The 24,874-nt window shown below is 36.1% G+C and overlaps 1 protein-coding gene across 2 annotated transcripts in view; it reads left to right on the plus strand.

Moving 5' to 3' along the window:
* LOC123536315 (uridine 5'-monophosphate synthase-like) overlaps window positions 1-24,874 on the plus strand; it is a 36,136-nt gene that overhangs the window by 2,917 nt on the left and 8,345 nt on the right. Inside the window, exons 2-7 of one of the 2 annotated variants that reach the window (XM_053528164.1) lie at window positions 7,067-7,162; window positions 11,593-11,754; window positions 12,080-12,183; window positions 14,729-14,891; window positions 18,424-18,555; window positions 20,911-21,044. In XM_053528164.1, the coding sequence (XP_053384139.1) occupies window positions 7,067-7,162; window positions 11,593-11,754; window positions 12,080-12,183; window positions 14,729-14,891; window positions 18,424-18,555; window positions 20,911-21,044 (791 nt within the window). The remainder of the gene's footprint in view (window positions 1-7,066; window positions 7,163-11,592; window positions 11,755-12,079; window positions 12,184-14,728; window positions 14,892-18,423; window positions 18,556-20,910; window positions 21,045-24,874) is intronic. The other variant, XM_053528165.1, reaches the window with a different exon arrangement.

The following is a 24,874-nucleotide window of genomic DNA, read 5'->3' on the forward strand; positions in this document are numbered from 1 at the left end:
AACTAGGTCACTATGTTAAATAATAGAAAAAACGACGTCATACTCAAAACTGGATCATGTGGGAAGAGATGAGCGATTCAGGACCATCATGGTCCTCTTGTTTATGATTACACCGGTATCATGGGAAACAACTTTGACTTGTCAGATTTCAACAGGGCATCATACTCGTCGGGAATTAATAAACAATAACCAGATAATTAAAGTTTTCTATTCATTATAATAATGAGGAAGGATGTAGGAAGCAGCAAAGAAATAAAAAACTGAGGTGAATTGGTTTCTTTAGTTTCGTTCATTCTGCACATGTTAAGTACCCCGGTATCATGAGAAACCAGGCTACTGGGTATACCAATTACCGGGATATACATATTACCGTGAATGTCCCGTTTTGACATTTAACATGAAAGCGCTTTACATTTTTTCTCTCATTATTCATGCTTAATGTGCTTAGATTTTTAGCAAAACTATATTTGAAAATTGGAGTGTCTTTCTTTTTATTTCACACTGATCCCAGAAATTAAGGAATTTAGCTAAGTGCATGACTGGTCATTATGGTTAATCGTTGCAATTTTTCTCTGCAAATTTTCGATGAAGTTGCTTATTTCTGCCATATCTGTTTCATATTTAGTTTGGCCTATTGTAAAATAGAAATGCTTCCTTTGTCTTAGATCAATTTAACAACTTCTTTAGATTGAAAGTTGAAATTCACGGTAATAGGTATATGCTAGAAAATGCTAAAATTTCCCACCTCTGTTCTTTGAATGACAATAGTGGAACTTTTACCTGGTGTTTTGGTGATTTTTTTGCCAAAAGTCTAAAGCTAAATTATAAATTAATTATTAAACAGAATAAAATTTATCCATTCATACAATTGTTTTGTTATAAATAGAGTACACTGAATAAAAGACTCATGGTAATTGGTATACCCAGTATACAAATTTAAGCTTTTCTCAAGTGGCAACCATTGAGGCCTGTGAACAATTGCAGTCAGATTTAGATGGGCTGTGTGCATGATTGGAGTGAAGAATGGAAATTAACGTTTAATGCAAAAAAAGTGTAAAGTTTTACATTTAGGATCAAACAATGATAAGTTCACCTATAGTATACCATGACTGGCATGAGAGCATCAGATGGAAATTACGTAAGAGTAGAGCAAGTGCCTTCCGAGGAAGATCTAGGGGTTACATTTGATGAATGTTTAACTTTTGATGAACACATTACAAATATTACAAATAAAGCTCAAAAAAATATTAGGATTAATCTACAGGTCATTTGAAATACTTGATGAAGAAATTTAAATTCCCTCTGAATAAACTTTGATAAGGCCATCTTGAATACGGATCATGCATTGTTCTCCATAATTAAAGAAACATTTTAAAGAAATTAGAAGACATTCAGAAAGAAGGGCACTAAGCTCGTTTGGATCGTTGCAAATTTTCTTTATGAACAGAGGTTGAAACTTGGTTTGTGACTCTGGATTCGAAGGATGTGCCGATGTGATCCAGATTTATAAATCAGTTCACAATCTTGATGATTTGAAGTGGGACAATTTGTTTTCATTGGCTCAGGACGAATTTGCGTGGACATTATCTGAAGTTTAAAAGCAAAAAGTGTAAACATAATATGAGATTAAATTCCTTCAGCCAGAGATCAATTGCTTTTTAGCTCACCTGTCACAAAGTGACAAGGTGAGCTTTTGTGATCGCGCGGTGTCCGTCGTCCGTGCGTGCGTGCGTGCGTCCGTAAACTTTTGCTTGTGACCACTCTAGAGGTCACATTTTTTATGGGATCTTTATGAAAGTTGGTCAGAATGTTCATCTTGATGATATCTAGGTCAAGTTTGAAACTGGGTCACGTGCCTTCAAAAACTAGGTCAGTAGGTCTAAAAATAGAAAAATTTTGTGACCTCTCTAGAGGCCATATATTTCACAAGATCTTCATGAAAATTGGTCAGAACCTTCATCTTGATAATATCTAGATCAAGTTCGAAACTGGGTCATGTGCCGTCAAAAACTAGGTCAGTAGGTCAAATAATAGAAAAACCTTGTGACCCTCTCTAAAAGGCCCCATTTTTCATGGGATCTGTATGAAAGTTGTTCTGAATGTTCATCTTGATGATATCTAGGTCAAGCTCGAAACTGGGTCATGTGGGGGTTCAAAAACTAGGTCATAGGTCTTTAAAAAAAGAAAAACCTTGTGACCTCTCTAGAGGCCATATATTTCATGAGATTTTTCATGAAAATTGGTCAGAATGTTCACCTTGATGATTTTCTAGGTCAAGTTCGAAAGTGGTCACGTGCCGACAAAAACTAGGTAAGTAGGTCAAATAATAGAAAAAAAATTGTGACCTCTCTGAGGCCATATTTTCATGGGATCTGTATGAAAGTTGGTCTGAATGTTCATCTTGATGATATCTAGATCAGTTTCGAAAATGGGTCATGTGCCATCAAAAACTAGGTCAGTAGGTCAAATAATAGAAAACCTTGTTGACCTCTCTAAAGGCCATATTTTTCATGGGATCTGTATGAAAGTTGTTCTGAATGTTTATCTTGAGATATCTAGGTCAAGTTCGAAACAGGGTCATGTGCGGTCAAAAAACTGGTCAGTAGGTCTAAAAATAAAAAAACCCTTTTGACCTGTCTAGAGGCCATACTTGTGAATGGATCTCCATAAAATTGGTCAGAATGTCACCTTGATGATATCTAGGTCAAGTTTGAAACTGGGTCACGTGCCTTAAAAAACTAGGTCATAGGTCAAATAATAAAAAAAAAGTGTGACCTTTTCTAGAGGCCATACTTTTCATGGGATCTGTATGAAAGTTGGTCTTAATGTTCATCTTGATGATATCTAGGTCAAAATTTGGAAACGGGTCAGTTGCGGTCAAAAACTAGGTCAGTAGGTCTAAAATTATTTAAAAATCTTTTGACCTCTCTAGAGGGCCCTATTTTTTCAATGGATCTTCATGAAAATTGATCTGAGTGTTCACCTTGATGATATCTAGGTCAGTTTTGAAACTAGGCGTAGGTATAAAATAGAAAAACCTTGTGACCTCTCTAGAGGCCATATTTTTCATGAGATCTTCATGAAAATTAGTGAGAATGTTCACCTTGATGATATCTAGGTAAATTCAAAACAGGGTCACGTACCTTCGAAAACTAGGTCAATAGGTCAAATAATAGAAAAACCTTGTGACCTCTCTAGAGACCATATTTTTCAATGGATCTTCTTGAAAATTGGTCAGAATTTTTATCTTGATAATATCTAGGTCAAGTTCAAAACTGGGTCACATGAGCTCAAAAACTAGGTCACTATGTCAAATAATAGAAAAAACGATGTCATACTCAAAACTGGGTCATGTGGGAAGAGGTGAGCGATTCAGGACCATCATGGTCCTCTTGTTGGAATAATTTGTCAGAAGAAACAATTTCTGAAACTAATCTAAATCAGTTTAAATGCCTACTAAATGAAGAGAACTGGAATACTGAGAATTTCAAGAGTAGTTGTTACTAAGCACAGTATGAGAACACTGTTAAAAATACTTATTTAGAGAAGAGGATTGTATGATGAGGAACTTGACAAGAGGGGCCATTAAAGCTTAGGCTAATACTACGGCCCTGGATACAGGTAGATTACAGGTAGAGACAGCATTTCAGACACATAAAAATAGCAGTTTATATTATTAGTCAAAATAATTCGACATTCAGATTGTTTTATATTTGTGACGAGGCAATCTAAACGTCAAAACTTTGAAGGACCAAAATAATGGAGGATAAATCACAGTAAACGGTCCTGATAAGTTATTAGTTTTATCGCTTGCACATATTGGCGTACGGTAAACATTAATTGCTCATGTGTACAGTACATACATGGGTTTAAATCACCAGAAAATTCGTAATTTTGGATATTATTTGATAAAATTTACATAAATCAATGAGGAATTGAATCCCCTTTCGATACATGTAAGTTTTATTTGAAGTTATGGCCAATTCTTGAAATAATCTGCATTTAAACCTATATCATGTTAAGCGTCGGCAGTGATGAAAATTTCATTGGAAGTTGCTTCAACTGTTTCGGTCTTTCTAGTGTTTGACGCGAGTGGGATATTGCCCATAAGAAAAAATTATCTTAATATTTTCTAGGATTGTGTCAAATTAGTTGGACTATTTATATTATAGGCTTATCCAATCCAATTTATTACAGTTTTTCTTCAGATTAATATTGTATTAATATTGCTTGATTTTGACACCAATTTTATTATTGTAAACATAACCTTTTTATCCAGTCAGTTTACGTCTCATTGACTCTTACAGGTTTCCCTGCACTTTTTTCAACATGTTCAACAAATAGTTGATGAGAAGTTATCAAAAAATGTGACACTCGTAAACTTAAGATATTGAACACTACTGATTGCCTTGTTGTTGTTTTTTTTTGTTTCTGACATACAGTGTACAAGAGAAATACACTCTGTATCACAAAAGCCAGTAATATGGCGCGGGCGGTAATATGGTGCAAATGATGTTGCCATTGAAAATACATGTAAAATATGCGTTTGTGGCAAATTTGCTGAAGTACATGAATGGTCAGCCATAGAAATTTTAAGCAAGTGTTTATTTTACACTGCACATCATTAGACTTTGGAATGACATTGATCATATGTTTCCACTACAACAAAAACATGCATACCACTGTATTATACGGCGCAAATTGGTTTGAATAATCTTAATTCTGCAAATATTAAGCATGCAAACTAGTGTTTAGATGTTATTGTCATGTTGTTTTATTGTGTAATTTTAGACACCGTGTTGCATTATTTTAGACTACTGTAATGTTTTTATCACTTGAGATCACTCCTGTACTACTGATCCCTACTAGAATTACTAAAAAACACTTAAAAATATACATATTGTATGAAGCAGTAGCTAAAAAACTGTTTTATATGACTTATAATTATTACACATTGCACACGACTACGTCCTTGTGCGCCGTATTACCGGCAATGTAATCAGAGCACGGAGAAGGATTGTGTTCAACATTATATTTGCTTGAAAATCAGTATGATAAATCATGTGTTGTTTGTTTTTATAATGAATTCACATTTTGGTGAAAAAGTAGGTATTTTAATATTTTTAGCAAATCAAAAAGACTTAACTGCGCCATATTACCGGCCACAAGGCTACATGATGTTTCCTATATACTTTTTTTAGCACAGTTTTCAGCAAGGTCTTAGTTTATGGAGTTTATATTCTGATGCATGAAAACTTGCATCATTTTACTAGATTTTGTGTCACAGAGAAAGCATGGCTGGACAAAGTGGCATATATGCTATGATCGCTCAGAAACATACTGTAAGCAACAAATACTGTAAGCAACAAGTAAACCTCATTGACTTCATAAGCAGGGCTTCGGAAATTTGCCGGTTTGTCGGTTTTGGACCGATTTTTGACTTTTCAGACCGATTCATGAAGTGAAAAAACGAAAAAAATCGGTCCATAAAAATGGAGGAAAAGTATAAATTGTCGGTCTGTAACTCAATACACGTACTCCAACAGAAATTGTTGGTCATGTCAAAACTTTTGCACACAATAAACAAAAACTTTTTTTGGTTTGAAGAAACAGCATATTTTGAATTTCTATGTGCAATATTTTCAACATGGCTCAAAACTTCATTGATCTGTGATATGTGTGCACTATTAAAGTAGTAAATATCATGCTGCACATGGGTGTAGTGTAGAGCAAGTTGCAACTACTGTGGGAAGAGGCCATGTATTCAAGTCCCAAATGAGAGCCATTACTGATTTTATGTCCAGTAGGTAGTCATAGTCATAAAGTAAAATGAACATCACTTGTAATGACTTGATCAACTTCTGCCAAGCGATATGTTTTGCACTTTAAACCTTGCAGTGATCATGAACTTTCCAGGTAGAGTGACTTTGAAAAGACATTGTTTCTTTTGGGTTTAAGGCTGTTTTTCAACAGTATGTAAGTTATGTAACGACAAGCAATTAAGCTAACCAGTGTTCCTGGATTCTGTACCAGTATATACCTATTCTCCGCAAGTAAATGCCAACTTCCCCACATGAATCAGAGGTGGAAGACGCTTGATTTCAGACATAATGTCTTTTATCAAATCGTCACGGAGAACATACACTCTGCCCGGGGATCAAACTCATGACCTTGCGATCCGTACATATGCGCTCTCCCTATTGAGCTAAATGGGTGGGTAGTGGCCTCCGTTGCCAGGTGGTTAAGGTCACTTACTTCAAATCACTTGCCCCTCATCTATATGGGTTCGAGCCTCACTCGCAGCTTTGAATTCTTCATGATTGTGAGGAAGTCATCCAGCTAGTTTACGGAAGGTCAGTGGATCTTTCTTGGGTCTTCCTCTGCTATCAAAGCTGGAAAGTCACCATATGACCTAAAATTGTGTTGGTGCTATGGTAAACCCAACAGATAAGTAAGCGAGCGGGCACTTTGAAAAGAAAAGCCAATAGAATTGTAACAGTGTTCTCTATGATTAATGTAAAATAAATGTAGAAATTTACATTCTCCCTATTCATTCTGTTAAAATTGTTATGTTTAATATGCTTGAACCTCAGGGAGATAGGCGTCAAAGTTACAATAACACTGTTAAGTGAAAACATGCCGCTGTTTTGGCAAAGTCCTCATGTAGTCGTGGTGTCTGGTGGTCTGAATGACTGGGAAGCTGATTTCTAATAATGAATGCAACAAAGTATGTGCTGTTAACACTAAGAGCCCTGTTAACAGATGGGAAGGAAATACAGTGTAAATAATTAAATATAAGAAATCTTTTCAGACTTCAAGAGAAATGAACAAAAGAAGAAGTTTGCCAAATTAACTTTTAATTACTAGCGCAATTTGTGAATTTGTCAAACATATTCTAGCGTTCATTTTGCATGAACTCCGAAAAGAATCTGTTTATTTCTTAATGAAAGTAAACAGCCTTTTTAAATATATTTTGTCTGTCTGGTTGTGAATTTTAAAGCTTTATAAGATGTAAATTATTTCAGCAGAGCAGATAGGTAATAAGTATACACTTACTATATTTCAGCGTGAAGTTTCACAAGTACTATGGGAGACAGCGAAAAATGCTCAAAAGTTTGTTTCCATCTGTGGAGTGCCATACACTGCTTTGCCTATTGCATCAGTTAGTATATGCTAGAATTTTTAGCTCATCTGATTTTTTGAAAAAAAATGATGAGTTATTGTCATCACTTGAGCGGTTGTCGGCGTCGGCATCGGCGTTGCCTGGTTAAGTTTTATGTTTAGGTCAGCTTTTCTCCTAAACTATCAAAGCTATTGCTTTGAAACTTGGAATACTTGTTCACCATCATAAGCTGACCCTGTATAGCAAGAAACATAACTCCATCTTGCTTTTTGCAAGATTTATGGCCCCTTTTGTACTTAGAAAATATCAGATTTCTTGGTTAAGTTTTATGTTTAGGTCAACTTTTCTCCTAAACTATCAAAGCTATTGCTTTGAAACTTGGAATACTTGTTCACCATCATAAGCAGACCCTGTACATGAAGAAACATAACTCCATCTTGCTTTTTGCAAGAATTATTGCCCCTTTTGGACTTAGAAAATCAGTTTTCTTGGTTAAGTTTTATGTTTAGGTCAGCTTTTATCCTAAACTATCAAAGCTATTGCTTTAGAACTTGCAACACTTGTTCACCATCATAAGCTGACCCTGTACAGCAAGAAACATAACTCCATCCTGCTTTTTGCAAGATTTATGGCCCCTTTTGGACTTAGAAAATATCAGATTTGTTGGTTAAGTTTTATGTTTAGGTCAACTTTTTCTCTTAAACTATCAAAGCTATTGCTTTGAAACTTGCAACACTTGTTCACCATCATAAGCTGACCCTGTACAGCAAGCAACATAACTCCATCCTGCTTTTTGCAATAATTATTGCCCCTTTTGGACTTAGAAAATCATTTTCTTGGTTGAGTATTATGTTTAAGTCAACTTTTCTCATAAACTATCAAAGCTATTGCTTTAAAACTTGCAACAGTTTTTCACCATCATAAGTGGACACTGTACATCAAGAAACATAACTCTATCCTGCCTTTTGCAAGAATGATGGCCCTTTTTAGACTTAGAAAATCATGGGTAGGACAATATTTCTATTATACAAAAAAAATCAGATGAGCGTCAGCACCCGCAAGGCGGTGCTCTTGTTGTTAAATATATAGTTTGTCATGATTAAATGTCATTTCCTTTAACAGTATATCTAGACTTTAAAAGAACTCTTGTCTGTGTTTTGTACACATCAGAACATTTTGATATATTTAAAGGTGGTCAGTCACATTTAAACAACATTTAATGACATTTTTTACTTTTTGTATATTCTGGTAGAGAATTATTTAAGGAACAAAAAGACCGATTACATAGAGTTAGATTCCTATTTGAAATGTACATTTTATTATTTTTATAAAATTTTGAAATTACTCCCCTTTAATATGAAAGAATATAAAAAGCTGGGTATTTCTTTTTATTTCGATACAATGTCTAGTTTTACATTTGCATTTGATAGACATATCAACTATTGAACAATCTGAACCAAAATGCAAGTTTAAAAGCTGTGTGTTGCTTCTGATTTCATTTATTTCCAATCTATCTTGGTTGCGCAACCAAGATAGGCAAAGGGAGGTAATAATAATTTTTCAAACTTGCGTTTCTAATGAATTCCATCTAAATACATAATTTTTAATGCAAATATTTTACAAATATATTACAATATGTCTAATATTTATACATTTCCTTAGGCAAAGTATGTTTATCAAATTTATACTTATGATAAAATAACTCTATCTTGGTTGGGCAACCAGGATAGCAAAATGAAATTTTAAAAATACCTCCAGTGAAAATCTAATTTGTATTAAGTGTTAAGTGAACATAAATGAGTGTAAATGATCAGATGCTAAAGTTTCGAACAAATCCGTTACATGGCCAAAATCTGATTATCCACCTTTAAATGCAACACTCAGATATGATATTATTTGTATGTAAAACTACACTAAGCCTCAGATGTTTTCCTACTCATTGTTATTAGGCGTAAAAAAAAATTGTTTGTTTCTGGTATCCCGACCTACCCTAAATTTTTGGCCCAACCCTAAATGTTTTTATGGCCTTCGAGAATATTTTTTTTCAACTTTTAACAAAAAGTTGCAAAACTGCACTTTTTATGCTTTAAACATGGTCATTGATGTTTGAAATCAACATACTGATGCTCTAAAGGCATAACCCCTTATTTGTATTCATTTTTAGCTCATCTGATTTTTTGAAAAAAAATGATGAGTTATTGTCATCACTTGAGCGGTTGTCGGCGTCGGCGTCGGCGTCGGCGTCTGCGTCGGCGTTGCCTGGTTAAGTTTTATGTTTAGGTCAGCTTTTCTCCTAAACTATCAAAGCTATTGCTTTGAAACTTGGAATACTTGTTCACCATCATAAGCTGACCCTGTATAGCAAGAAACATAACTCCATCTTGCTTTTTGCAAGATTTATGGCCCCTTTTGTACTTAGAAAATATCAGATTTCTTGGTTAAGTTTTATGTTTAGGTCAACTTTTCTCCTAAACTATCAAAGCTATTGCTTTGAAACTTGGAATACTTGTTCACCATCATAAGCAGACCCTGTACATCAAGAAACATAACTCCATCTTGCTTTTTGCAAGATTTATTGCCCCTTTTGGACTTAGAAAATCAGTTTTCTTGGTTAAGTTTTATGTTTAGGTCAGCTTTTATCCTAAACTATCAAAGCTATTGCTTTAAAACTTGCAACACTTGTTCACCATCATAAGTTGACCCTGTATAGCAAGAAACATAACTCTGTCCTGCTTTTTGCAAGATTTATGGCCCCTTTTGGACTTAGAAAATATCAGATTTCTTGGTTAAGTTTTATGTTTAGGTCAACTTTTCTCTTAAACTATCAAAGCTATTGCTTTGAAACTTGCAACACTTGTTCACCATCATAAGCTGACCCTGTACAGCAAGCAACATAACTCCATCCTGCTTTTTGCAATAATTATTGCCCCTTTTGGGCTTAGAAAATCATTTTCTTGGTTGAGTATTATGTTTAAGTCAACTTTTCTCATAAACTATCAAAGCTATTGCTTTAAAACTTGCAACAGTTTTTCACCATCATAAGTGGACACTGTACATCAAGAAACATAACTCTATCCTGCTTTTTGCAAGAATGATGGCCCTTTTTAGACTTAGAAAATCATGGGTAGGACAATATTTCTATTACACAAAAAAAATCAGATGAGCGTCAGCACCCGCAAGGCGGTGCTCTTGTTTGACAAAAAAATAATTTCCAAAAAGTCTCAATAAAAAAAAAATCTAAAGAAAATTTTTTTTCCGACCTACCTACCCTAATTTTTAGCTCATCTGATTTTTTGAAAAAAAATGATGAGTTATTGTCATCACTCGAGCGGTTGTCGGCGTCAGCGTCGGCATCGGCGTTGCCTGGTTAAGTTTTATGTTTAGGTCAGCTTTTCTCCTAAACTATCAAAGCTATTGCTTTGAAACTTGGAATACTTGTTCACCATCATAAGCTGACCCTGTATAGCAAGAAACATAACTCCATCTTGCTTTTTGCAAGATTTATGGCCCCTTTTGTACTTAGAAAATATCAGATTTCTTTGTTAAGTTTTATGTTTAGGTCAACTTTTCTCCTAAACTATCAAAGCTATTGCTTTGAAACTTGGAATACTTGTTCACCATCATAAGCAGACCCTGTACATGAAGAAACATAACTCCATCTTGCTTTTTGCAAGATTTATTGCCCCTTTTGGACTTAGAAAATCAGTTTTCTTGGTTAAGTTTTATGTTTAGGTCAGCTTTTATCCTAAACTATCAAAGCTATTGCTTAAAAACTTGCAACACTTGTTCACCATCATAAGTTGACCCTGTACAGCAAGAAACATAACTCCGTCCTGCTTTTTGCAAGATTTATGGCCCCTTTTGGACTTAGAAAATATCAGATTTCTTGGTTAAGTTTTATGTTAAGGTCAACTTTTTCTCTTAAACTATCAAAGCTATTGCTTTGAAACTTGCAACACTTGTTCACCATCATAAGCTGCCCCTGTACAGCAAGAACATAACTCCATCCTGCTTTTTGCAATAATTATTGCCCCTTTTGGACTTAGAAAATCATTTTCTTGGTTGAGTATTATGTTTAAGTCAACTTTTCTCATAAACTATCAAAGCTATTGCTTTAAAACTTGCAACAGTTTTTCACCATCATAAGTGGACACTGTATATCAAGAAACATAATCTATCCTGCTTTTTGCAAGAATGATGGCCCTTTTTAGACTTAGAAAATCATGGGTAGGACAATATTTCTATTACACAAAAAAAATCAGATGAGCGTCAGCACCCACAAGGCGGTGCTCTTGTTTTAGCATGTTAACGGAAACAAAGAATGTTTTTTTAGGCCTTATGTAACAGTATGCTGTGTTTTAGGTGTTTTCCTGATATTTTGTGTTACTTTGTAACACAGTGCTTATGTTTCTTCCAAAACTTGTGTGCATTTTACAACATTTTGTTTGCATGATTCTTGGTTGCTGCAGGTGATGTCAGTTGATAACGATGTCCCGATGTTGATACGTAGACGAGAAGCTAAGGATTATGGTACCAAGAAAATGATCGAGGGAAAATATGAGAAGGGAGATGTATGCTTGGTGGTAGAAGATGTTGTGACCAGCGGATCCAGTGTGTATGAAACTGTAGAGGTATTTTCAAATTTCATCATTGTCATATGCATATGGAGAACAATTTTAAGTGAGGCTGCTGTCAACTAACCTCATTACTTAAATTTCTGACCAGTTGAAAACATGTCCACAAGAAATTTCATGTCACCACTTGCCAGTACAAAACTGTTAAAAGAAGAGGGTTTCAGTGTCCATGTTTATATGGTCAAGGGGAGCAAACTCTAACATAATCCCCAACACATATTAATTTTTGACAGTATGCGGTTAACTTCAATTTGTAGAATTTGTGTACATGTAGTAGAATGTTTCAGCTCAATGTGAAATAAAAATTGATGTGTTTTTTCAGCTTCTGAATGAGTATGGGTTACAAGTGAAAGATGCTGTAGTGTTACTAGAGAGGGAACAAGGAGGTACTGAGAGGCTGAAAAGGGATGGTGTCAATCTTCATAGGTAAAAAGCTGCAGTGTGTTTATATGTATTGTGTTTTTAAAGTGACCAGTTCACAGTTTGGGTGAATAATGTCAATATCCTTTTTGAACAAAGTTGTTTATGAAGGGTTTATTCAACAAAGCAGTAAAACTAAGGAGAAAGTATTTGTAAAGAATGATGAAAAATGTTGACATTTTTAGCTCGACTATACAAAGTATATGGAGAGCTATCCTACTCGCCCCAGCGTCTGAGTCTTTCCGCGTCCCCACCTTGGTTAAAGGTTTTTCCACATTTTCTTTTTACTCAATGGATTTGCTTTAAGCTTAAAATAGTTATTCCTCATCATCACCCACATCATATGGCACAAGGGCCATAACTCTCACACCAATATTTCATGAATTATCCCCCCTTTTACTTAGAATTTCGGGTTAAAGTTTTGATGCACTTTCACTCTATCTCAGTTATTCCTAAATGGATTTGATTCAAACTGAAAGTAGTTGTTCCACATCATCTCCCACATTATATGATGTGAGGCCAATAACACTAACTCTGGCACCAATTTTTCATGAATTATGTCCCCCATTTTAAGGTTAATTTTGATGCATTTTCACTGTATCTCAGTTATTACGAAATGCATTCGATTCAAACTTGAAGTAGTTGTTCCACATCATATGACACAACATGCATAACTCTTGCACCAATATTTTATGAATTATGCCCCCTTTTTGCTTAGAATTGTACTTGTATAGTTTTTTTATACACTTTATACACTTGATCTTTTCTTCTCTTATTACTTAATATTTTTGACACAGATTCAAGCTATTGTGCAATATCTTCATCAACCATTGGAGTCATTAAACACTCCAGTGACAGCTCCAGTTTCCACAGATGTGCCAAGTTTCACTAACCAGCATCGAAATAGTCAAGCGCGCTGTCTCCTGTGACAGCTCTTGTTATCATTGTAACAGCCTCTCTGTGCTCAAGGTGAGCTTTTGTGATTGCCCTGTGTCTGTCGTCCGCCACTGGCGGCATCAACAGTTTGACTGTTAAGCCTCTAGAGGTCACAATTTTGGCCCAATCTTAATGAAACTTTGTCAGAATGTTACCCTAAATAAAATCTTGGAAGAGTTTGATATTGGGTCATCTGAGGTTAAAAACTAGGTCACCAGGTCAAATCAAAGGAAAGGCTTGTTAACACTCGAGAGGCCACATTTATGACTGTGTCTTCATGAAACATGGTCAGAATGTTAATCTTGATGATCTTTAGGTCAGGTTCGAATCTGGGTCATGTGGGGTCAAAAACAAGGTCACCAGGTCAAATCAAAGGAAAAGCTTAACACTCTAGACGCCACATTTGTGACTGCATCTTCATGAAACTCAGTCATAATGTTAATCTTGATGATCTTTAGGTCAAGTTTTAATCTGGGTCATGTGGGGTCAAAAACTAGGTCACCAGGTCAAATCAAAGGAACAGCTTGTTAACACTCTAGACACCACATTTGTGACTGCACCTTCATGAAACTCAGTCAGAATGTTAATCTTGATGATCGTTAGGTCAAGTTCGAACCTGGGTCATGTGGGGTCAAAAACTAGGTCACCAGGTAAAATCAAACGAAAAGCTAGTTAACACTCTAGAGGCCACATTTATGACCGTATTTTAATGAAACTTCATCAAAATGTTTATCTTTTTTAGGTCAAGTTCGAACTGGGTCAGTTGGGTTCAAAAACTAGGTCACCAGGTCAACTCAGGAAAAGCTACTTAACACTCTAGAGGCCACAGTCACGGCCATATCTTAATGAAACTTGGTCAGTATGTTAATCTTGATGATCTTTAGGTCAGTGTTTAAATCTAGGTCAAGTGGACTCAGAAATGAGGTCACCAGGTCAAATCAAAGGTAAAGCTTGTTAACACTCTAGAGGCCACATTTATGACCCTATCTTAATGAAACTTGGTCAGAATGTTAGTCTTGAAGATCTTTAGGTTAAGTTTCAATCTGGGTCATGTAGGGTCAAAAACTAGGTGACCAGGTCAGATCAAAGGTAAAGCTTGTTAACACTCTAGAGACCTAATTTTAAGTTTGAAACTCATGGGAATTGATCAGAATGTTTGTCTTGATGACCTCTAGGTCAGGTTCGAATCTGGGTCATGTTGGGTCAAAAACTAGGTCATCAGGTCAAATTAAAGGAAAAAGTAGTTAACACTCTGGAGGCCACATTTATGCCCATATCTTAATGAAACTTGGTCAGAATGTTAATCTTGATGATCTCTAGGTCAATAGGTCAGGTGAGCAATACAGGGCCTTTGTGGCCCTATTTTTTTTCAAATCAATAATATTTTCATTTCCAGTTAAAGTTTTCAACTTGGAAAATTTTAGTATAGCTTTGCATGTGAGCTAGTACTATATGGATGCATTTCAAGTATCGAGCGAGTTTGTTGCTAATAGACAGCTCTTGTTAAGTTTATTGTATTTCACTTTGAGTGATAAATCTTTTTATATCACTCTTTTAGGATGTTATAGTTCATTCATGATGATGGTGATTTTGATAAAAATTGATTTTATTTCAGTGTGATTACAATGACTCAGCTTGTTAGTGTCCTGAAAAAGAATGGAAAAATAGACGAGACAATGTATAGCCGTGTACTGAAATTTGTTGCGGGAAACAGATTTGATAACCCAACGATACCATCAGTAGGAAGTGGTGATACTCCAGCAAAGAAAGCTAAATCTGTAATATACTGTGAAATCATTTATATTCATGGGGGACTAATTTTCATGGATCTCATTGTTGGGTCATTGTTGGGTCATTCTGCTATTTAAATCCTAGAGAGGGAGCCTCTGTGGCTGAACGTTAAGATCGCTGACTTCAAATCACTTGCCTTTCATCTATGCGGGTTCAAGCCTCACCCGGGGTGTTAAATTTTTCATTTGAGGAAACCATCCAGCTGGCACGGATGGTTGGTGGTTCTATCTAGGTGTCCGCCAGTGATGAAATAATGCACGGAGGGGCACCTGGGGTCTTTCTCCACCATAAAAGCTGGAAAGTCGCCATATGACCTACCTTCAAAGCTGGAGAGGCACCATATGACCTATAATTGTACTGATGCAATGTTAAACCTAACAAAAAACAAATAAATTCTAGCAAACAGGTATATATCCAATTCAGTTGATGCTGTACAGCTTAAAATTACAAATTCATATCCCCACAAAACAGCCCATGAAATTAAATGATTTCACAATAACAAGCTTTCTTTTCAATTGTCCATCAGTTTTATATTCAGTAAAGAAAGAAAAAAATCAACTGAAGGAAAGAAATAAAGTGTAATATAAGTTTAAGGCAGTCCCACATGTTTGAAACAAATATTGTCCTACAATGTTTTTTTTTATAATGCCTCCCCCCACCCCCACCCTACTGTGGGTGGCATTTGGTTGGTAATTGCAGCATCGTCCATCTGTTCATTTGTCACAGATTTGTGTCTTGTCTGTAACTTTGTCATTCATCAAGGGATTTTAATATTACATGGCACAAATCTATCCCATAATGAGTTGACATGTCATGTGCAACATCCACAGTCCTTGTCCAAAGAGGGGGCCTCCATGGCCGAGTGGTTAAGGTAGCTGACTTTGATCACTTGCCCCTCATCGATGTGTTAGAGCCTCACTGGGGGCGTTGAACTCTTCATGTGAGGAAGCCATCCAGCTGGCTTACGAAGGGTCAGTGGCTCTACCCAGGTGCCTGCTTGTCATGAAATAATGCACGGAGGGGCATTTGGGGTTTCTCCACCATCAAAGCTGGAAAGTCGCCATATGACCTATAATTGTGTCAGTGCAACGTTAAACCCAGCAAATTGAAATTTAATTGCCCAAAGATCAAGGTCACACAGGTAAAATGTCAATAGTTTTTTTTTTCCAGTCCAGCCCATAACTCTTTGATCCATCAAAGGATTTTAATATTAACTGACACAAAAGTTCCCCATAATGAGACAATATATCATGCGCAACACCAAGATCTCTAAGGTTAAGGACACACTTGAAGGTCAAATTTCAAAAGGATTTTTTCCCTACTCGGTCCATAGCTCTGCCATTCCTCAACAGATTTTAATATTTTTTTACACAAATGTTTTCCAAAACGAAACCATTTGTCTTGCACAACAACCAGACCCCTAGCTCAAAGATCAAGGTCATACTCTGAGGTCAAAAGTTGATAGGTGTTTTTCCCTGACCTGTCCATAACATATAGGTTTTAAAAAATATACCAATTATTTACCCATATATTACATCATTTGCCACATCCATTCAAATGAAGCAGTATAGGGGCATGCACTTTTTATGCCCCCAAAGGGAGGCATATTAGTTTTCAACTGTCCGTTCGTTCGTCACAACGTTAACTTTTTGCATGAAGGCACTTTACTCGCGAACCACTTCACCCAGGACCTTCAAACTTCACATGCTGATAGTACTTATTGAGTACACCACCCCTACTGACCTTGGGATCACCAGGTCAAAGGTTAAGGTCACAGGGGCCAATGTTAACTTTTTGCATGAAGGCACTTTACTCGCGAACCACTTCACCCAGGACCTTCAAACTTCACCTGCTGGTAGTACTTACTGAGTACACAACCCCTACTGACTTTGGGGTCACCAGGTCAACGGTCACGGTCACAGGGGCCAGTGTTAACTTTTTGTATGAAGGCACTTTACTCGCGAACCACTGCACCCAGGACCTTCAAACTTCACATGCTGATAGTACTTATTGAGTACACCACCCCTACTGACTTTGGGGTCAAAGGTCACGGTCACAGGGGCCAACGTTAACTTTTTGCCTGAAGGCACTTTACTCGCGAACCACTGCACCCAGGACCTTCAAACTAAACAAGCTGATAGTACTTACTGAGTACACCACCCCTACTGACTTTGGGGTCACCAGGTCAAAGGTCACGGTCACAGGGGCCAACGTTAACTTTTTGCATGAAGGCTTTTTACTCGCGAACCACTTCACCCAGGACCTTCAAACTTCACATGCTGATAGTACTTACTGAGTACACCACCCCTACTGACTTTGGGGTCACCAGGTTAAAGGTCACGGTCACAGGGGCCAACGTTAACTTTTTGCATGAAGGCTTTATACTCGCGAACCACTTCACCCAGGACCTTCAAACTTCACATGCTGATAGTACTTATTGAGTACACCACCCCTACTGACTTTGGGGTCACCAGGTCAAAGGTCAAGGTCACCAGGTCAAAGGTCAAGGTGCTGCCGGGGGGGGCATTTGTCACCATGAGTGACAGCTCTTGTTTCAAATGTAGTTTCTTGCTAAATTGTATGTTTTTAAAGCCTGAAATTCAGCCAGTAACAAAGATATAGTGGTGAGTTTGATGTTTTGTTAGATCTTTTTTGAAAATATTGTTCCTCCAGTTATTTTTCACCATAGGCTTATATAAGAAATAGTCATTTTTGCTGAAACTACAAGATTTCAGCCCATGAAATAATATAGTGGTAACTAAGTTTGATTGTTGTCTTGGAAAATATTCTTTGCTTAGATTTATTTAAATATTGTTTGTTTGGTTGATTTGGAATTAGCATTACCTGGTATTTATCAACAGTATTTCAGTTTTGTAATTGCAAGCAATTGTCATTACAAAAGTCTGTCCTAGTTTCGACTTTCTCTTCAAGTATGTTACAACTTCCCCATATGAAACGTTTGTGGATGACAATTGATATCAGATATACTGTCCTCTGTCAGTTTGTCCTGGATAACCTTCACCTTACCCTGAAGGTCAAACTTCTGATTCATAGGTGTTTATTCTACCTGCTAAGCAAATCTGAAGGCTTCCAAAAATTTCTCTTATCATCCACCTCTTATGTGGGGAAGTTTACTATGAAATCATTAATATCCATGTATTTTGTAGTTGGCTCAATCCATGAAATTTAATTCTAATGTCAAAATTGAGCCGTTGGAATTCCCATACATTTTATGTCAAAATCTACAAATTTGTATTCCCTTGACTTTATCGTTTCAGGAAATTTTGTGTCCACGAAATTGAGTGATTTCACTTCCTACTTATACAAAGTAATAACCGGTGAAAAAAAACTTATTCTAGAAATACACAAAAGAATTGACCACCGTACATAATATTTGTGAACATTGGTCAAGAATCGAGGTCTTTGGATGGCTGCAAATGACCATGAATGCTGTAGTAAAATGGTGTTAAACCTCGCAAAAACAAAATATAACAGCTAAAAGTAGCAGTTCTTTTTTAGGAGATGACATACAAAGAAAGGGCCAATTTGTGCAAAAATTCAGTGAGCAAACAGTTACTAGAGATAATGGAACAAAAACAGTCCAATCTTGCTGTATCTGCGGACCATACCAGTGCCAGTGATATCTTACAGGTAACTCTCATTTACATTCATCAGCTGTCAGGTCTATTTTTAGCAACACAATACTTCAGAAGCTTAAGTTATTTTTTTCCACATTGAATGCAGACTTACTGTTGTAAATGTGCAGACCATTTTTGTAATCATAGGACTATCTACAAGCAAAGTTTGGTAAAAAAACAGTTATTGTCTTTGGTAAAAACCATGGATTTTAAATTTAGCATTTTCAAAATGCAGCTTTAAATTACAATGAACTGGCTTTATTTGTCGGCTCTACTTTTTCTAATGAAAAAGTTTTAGAATCAGGCGTTCCACAGGGACCGGTGCTTGGGCCGTTACTTTTTCTCATCTACGTTAATGATATTGCAGAGTCCCTTACTAGTGTTACACGTCTTTTCGCAGACGATAGTTCTCTCGCGGTTTCATCTTCAAATACACAATACATGGAATCAATTTTGAATGCAGACCTAGAAATAATTAATAAATGGTCCAAACAATGGTTAGTCAACTTCAATCCTTCGAAAACGGAAGTCTTATTTTTTTCCCTTTCAGATATGGCTAGACCTAAATTAACTTTCCAGAACTCACAGTTAAACTTTGTTGAAAATCATAAACACTTAGGTCTAACTTTAAGCCAGGACGGCTCTTGGCATTACCCATATTTCTAACATCGTAGCATCAGCTTCTAAAGTACTTGGTTCTATGAGAATGCTTAAATTCAAAATAAAGCGAAAATCACTCAATCAAATTTATATTACATACTTAAGACCGTATTTGGAATATGCGTCTATAGTTTGGGATATTGTACTTCTTATGAAAAGAATATATTGAAAAATTACAATATGAGCAGCGGAATAGTAAGCGGTCTTACTAGGTCAGTCTCATAAAAAATCTCTTACGCGAAATAGGTTGGGTATTCACTTGCAGACAGAGAAAAATGCAAAATTGATTCTAGTTCATAAATATAAATATGGTCAACTTCCCGATTACTTAAATATACTATTTCGCCAACTGTTTTAGACTCTAACTCGTACTTCTTAGAAATAACTCGGATTTGTAACGCTACCAGACGCTAGAAATATATTCAAATCTGTAATACCATCAGCGATAAACTGTGGACGAACAAGATCAAAATATCGCGCAAATAGATTACACTCGCAAAATTCAAACAAAATTGAAAGAGTATAAAAACCCCCTATTGTACCAACATTCTTCCTAGTGGAAACTGAGCTGAACAGGTCCATCACGCCGTATTAGAAATATTGTAGTAACTTACATGCAGACTTATTCAATAATCATCTAAAAGACACTCCAAAATGTAACTGTGGTAAATTTCGAAATGCTGAACATTATTTTTTCCGATGTCGCTTATTTGCTGACCAAAGAATAATATTATTTCGTAATACACGACCGTTTCATCCGATAATACTAACAAACTATTATTTGGATAAGTAGTCGTACTGATGAAGAAAATGTTAGACTATTTGCAGAAGTTCAAAAATTTATAAAAAATACAAACGTTTTTATAATGTTTTACTACTGCAGCCCCTGTGTTATTTCCGATGTAGATGATGGGTCCACGGGGTGGTTGGGTGGTGCGGGTGCCGGCTGTCGAACAATTCAGAGAATGTCCCTCCTTTTTCTCTAACTGGATTCTGATTATTTTTCAATCATTAAAATATTTTTTTCTTTGTGAAACAATGATGTTAGATCTATCTAATCTCAGTTCAAGTTATTTTTTCATCTTCTTACAGTCATTTTCTCCTCGTTTTCTCACTTCTTTATCAGAAATTAATAGGTTTTAAAGCATATCTTATTTTTCTTTTTTTTCTTTCATTCAAGTTAAAAAGTTGTCATAGACATATATCTATCACTTGTTTACAGAGCTGTTAATTTGACTTCATGTGGAACGGGCCGTTTGCTGATGTTGATATAACTCGTGGCCCAATCCATTTGTATATGTTACTTTTGTGTTCATACTATTGTACATATGCCTAATAACAAATACAATAAAATATTATTAAACTAAAAACTGGCTTTATAGAATATTTAGCACATTCTTGAGCCACAGTATAAATTTCAAGACTTGAAATATTGAAAATGGGCCCAGAGTCTTAGAGTTAGACTTTAGAATGGCATGCCTGCAGATGAACATAAAAAATCAAAATTTATATTTAATTTGACAATGTATGAGGAATTGTATGTGCCTTAATTTAGAAAATGGAGAATCCTGGCAATTTAAAGTCTTAAATTTCCGTCAAACTATAAAGAGAAAACAGCTGTTGCAAATTGTTTACGTCTTTAAATAAATTACAGTCTACTCCAGTATTACAATGTCTATCTACCAACGGTTGTATTTATCATTTCTAGCTAGTGGATCAGGTTGGAAGTAAAGTGTGTATTGTGAAGACACATGCAGATATTATAGACGACTTCAGTGATACATTTGTACATAAACTACAGGAACTGGCTAAGAAACATAATTTTCTAATATTTGAAGATAGGTATGTCTTTTAAGTTTCTGTATTTTAACCCTTAGTCTACTGGTGGCAAGATGTTCTGACTTTGCGAACAGTGCAGACCAAAATCAGCCTGCACATCCGTGCAGTCTGATCATGGTATGCACTGTTCGCCATTCAGTCAGTATATTTTTGGTAAGCACCCCTTTTAACAGCTAATGGTACTGTCGAAATTGAAAGATGGACAAGTTCATTATAGAAATTAAGCAGGGTAAGGGTTAATAAAAAGAACCTCTTTATCGATCCCGCTTTTTGTTTTTAGCTCACCTGAGCCAAAGGCTCATGGTGAGCTTTTGTGACCGCTCAATGTCTGTCGTGTGTCGTGTGTCTGTCAACATTTTCTAAAAAAAATCTTCTTCTTGAAAACCACTGGGCAGAATTACACCAAACTTCACAGGAATGATCCTTGGGTGGCCCCCTTTCAAAATTGTTCAAAGAATTGAATTCCATGCAGAACTCTGGTTACCATGGCAACCGAAAGGAAAAACTTTAAAAATCTTCTTGTCCAAAACCATAGGACCTAGGGCTTTGATATCTGGTGTGTAGCATCATCTAGTGGTCCTCTACAAAAATTATTCAAATTATCTCCCTAGGGTCAAATATGGCCCCTCCCCGGGGGTCACATGATTTATATAGACTTATATAGGGAAAACTTTGAAAATTTTCTTGTACAAAACCACACGGCCTAAGGCTTTGATATTTGGTATGTAGCATCATCTAGTGGTCTTCTACGAAGATTGTTCAAATTATTCCCCTAGGGTCAAATATGGCCCCGCCCCGGGGGTCACATGGTTTATATAGACTTATATAGGGAAAACTTTGAAAATCTTGTACAAACCCACATGGCCTAGGGCTTTGATATTTGGTTTGTAGCATCATCTGGTGGTCCTCTACCAAGATTATTCAAATTATCCCCCTAGGGTCAACTATGGCCCCGCCCCGGGGGTCCCAAGTTTTACATAGACTTATATAGGAAAAAAAGTTTTAAAATCTTCTTGTCTGAAACCACAACACTTAGACCTTTGATACTTGGTTTATAGCATTGTCTTATGGTCCTCAACCAAAATTGTTCAAATTGTACCCCTTGGGTGAAAAGAGGCCCTGCACTGGGGGTCCCAAGTTTTATATAGACTTAAATAGGAAAAAGCTTTAAAAATCATCTTGTCTGAAACCATATGACCTAGGCTTTTGATATTTGGTATGATGCATTGTCTAGTAGTCCTCTACCAAAATTGTTCAAATTATGCCCCTGGGGTTAAAAGAGGCCCCGCCCTGGAGTCACTTAGTTATTATGTGTGTTATATAGGAAAAATACTTAAAAATTCATCTGATCCTTTTTCCAAGACTGTTTAATTATAATTACCTAATGACCCCAAGTACTATGATGTCACTTGACTGTGACCTTGACCTGCTGACCTACTTTCTTGTTTTTTTAAGATAAAGCCTTGAAATTTTGATGACATACACAGTTTCGCACACAAATCATAAAACTAAATTTCATTGACCATGAATGTGACCTACGGACTTTCTTAATATTTTATCATCAGTTTGACATTTGAAACATGTAGCTCATATTACTCAGGTGAGCGATCCAGGGTCATCATGACCATCTTGTTATTAGATGTTAAGTCACCAAACTGAGGTCATATGGTATCTGTGCAGCTCTAGCAGTGCAGGAAGATCCAAGGTGTCCCTCTGGTCATTAATTATTTCTCTTAAAATTGCTGGCTTTTGAAGTAGAATCAGATTTCTTCAGCAGTTAAACTATATGACCTCCTCTTCAGAAAGAAGCTTGCCTGCTTAGGTCAATAGAGATAAGGCTGAACTGCGGATCGCGGGGTAGTAAGTTCAGTATTGGGCAAGGCATGTGTTCTCCGCGACGACTTGATAGAAGGCATTGTGTCAAATCATTTTGTCTTCCACCTCTGATTAATGTAGAGAAGGTGATAGTTACTTGGGGTGAATAGGCTAGTACTTGAATCTAGAAATACTGGTCAGGTTAATTTTCCTCTTGCATAACTGAAATTCTGTTGGAAAATGGTGCAAAGCCCAAAACAATCTTACCAGTAAGAAAGACTTTGACATGAGGCAGGGTGAGGACTCGGACCTACAGCTGTAACTGCATTGTTGACTGCAGTCTCAGTATGATAGTCAGTGATACAACACTAACTTTTTAAGACATTAAGTGTTTGGAAGGTTAGATTCTGATCCATTAGTGGCTGAAAAATCAAATTTTGATTGATATTTTAGAAACTGCTGTTTTTAGCTCAACTGAGCACAAAGTGCTCATGGTTACCTATTGTGATCACGCTGTGTCTGTCCATTCGTCCGTCCATCAAGTCGTCCGATTTTAAAATAATTTAACAAAAATGGTCCTTATGTTACCCTCTACCAAAATTGTTCAAATTATTCCGATTCTTCAAAAAACATGGCCGCCAGGGGGCGTGGTCACTTTTCCCTATATGTATATAGTGGAAATTCAAAAATTCTTCTTGTGTGAAACTTGTTGGCCCGATTTTAAAATAATTTTACACAAATGGTTCTTGTGTGACCCTCTACAAACAGTATTTAAATTATTTTGATTTGTCAAAAAACATGGCTGCCAGAGGGCATAGTCACTTTTCCCTATATGTATATAGTGGAAAATTTAAAAATCTTTTGGTGTGAAACTGTTGACCCGATTTTAAAATAATTTTACACAAATGGTCCTTGTGTGATCCTTTACCAAGAGTGTTCAAATTATACCGATTCATCAAAAAACATGGGTGCCAGGGGACGTGGTCACTTTTCCCTATATATTTATAGTGGAAATTTAAAAAATCTTCTTGTGTGAAACTGCTGGCCCGTTTTTAAAATAATTTTACACAAATGGTCCTTGTGTGACCCTCTACCAAGATTGTTCAAATTATTTTGATTCGTCAAAAAACATGGCCGTCAGAGGGCGTGGTTACTTTTCCCTATATGTATATAGTGGAAACATTAAAAATCTTCTTGTGTGAAACTGCTGGCCTGATTTTAAAATAATTTTACACAAATGGTCTTTGTGTGACCCTATACCCAGATTGTTCAAATTATTCCGATTTGTCAAAAAACATGGCTGCCAGGGGGCGTGGTCACTTTTCCCTATGTGTATATGGTAGAAACTTAGAAAATCTTCTTGTATAAAACTGTTAGCCCAATTTCAAAATAATTTCACACAAATGGTCCTTGTTTGACCTACTACAAATACTGTTCAAATTTTTTGATTCATTAAAAACATGGCCGCCAGAGGGCGTGGTCACTTTTTCATCAACAATTTCTTTTAAACAACATTCTCTCCAAACCACTGAATGGATTTTGATGAAACTTTTACACAAATGATCTCTGGTAGCCTCTTTCAAAGTTGTTCATATAGTTTGGGTTCATTGAACACATGGGTCATTTTCGTTAGAAATAGGTTTTCAGCTATCAGACTTTAAAAATCTTTTTCTCTAGAGCATGTGATATCAGGGTGTGACTCTCTACCATAAAATTTATGTCCAAATTATTGCCCTAAGTGTGACATGTGCTAGGGGGCATGAGAGGTGTTGCACATTTCATTACCTCTCATGAACAGATTCAGTCAAACCGAGCCTGCTATTATTCTTCTTGGTTGCATTCTTTGCTTCTAAAGGATCTTTTTACAGATTTTATGTACTTACTATATAGGCTTATATATAAGAAACTTTGAAAATCTTCTTCTCTGAATCAATAATAGCTAGAGCCTTGATATTTTGGCATGTGATATCAGAGTTGTACTGTCTACCATAATTGTTCAAATTATTGCCCTAAGTTCA

Source organism: Mercenaria mercenaria, chromosome 17, assembly GCF_021730395.1.
Source record: "Mercenaria mercenaria strain notata chromosome 17, MADL_Memer_1, whole genome shotgun sequence".
Lineage (NCBI taxonomy): Eukaryota > Metazoa > Mollusca > Bivalvia > Venerida > Veneridae > Mercenaria > Mercenaria mercenaria.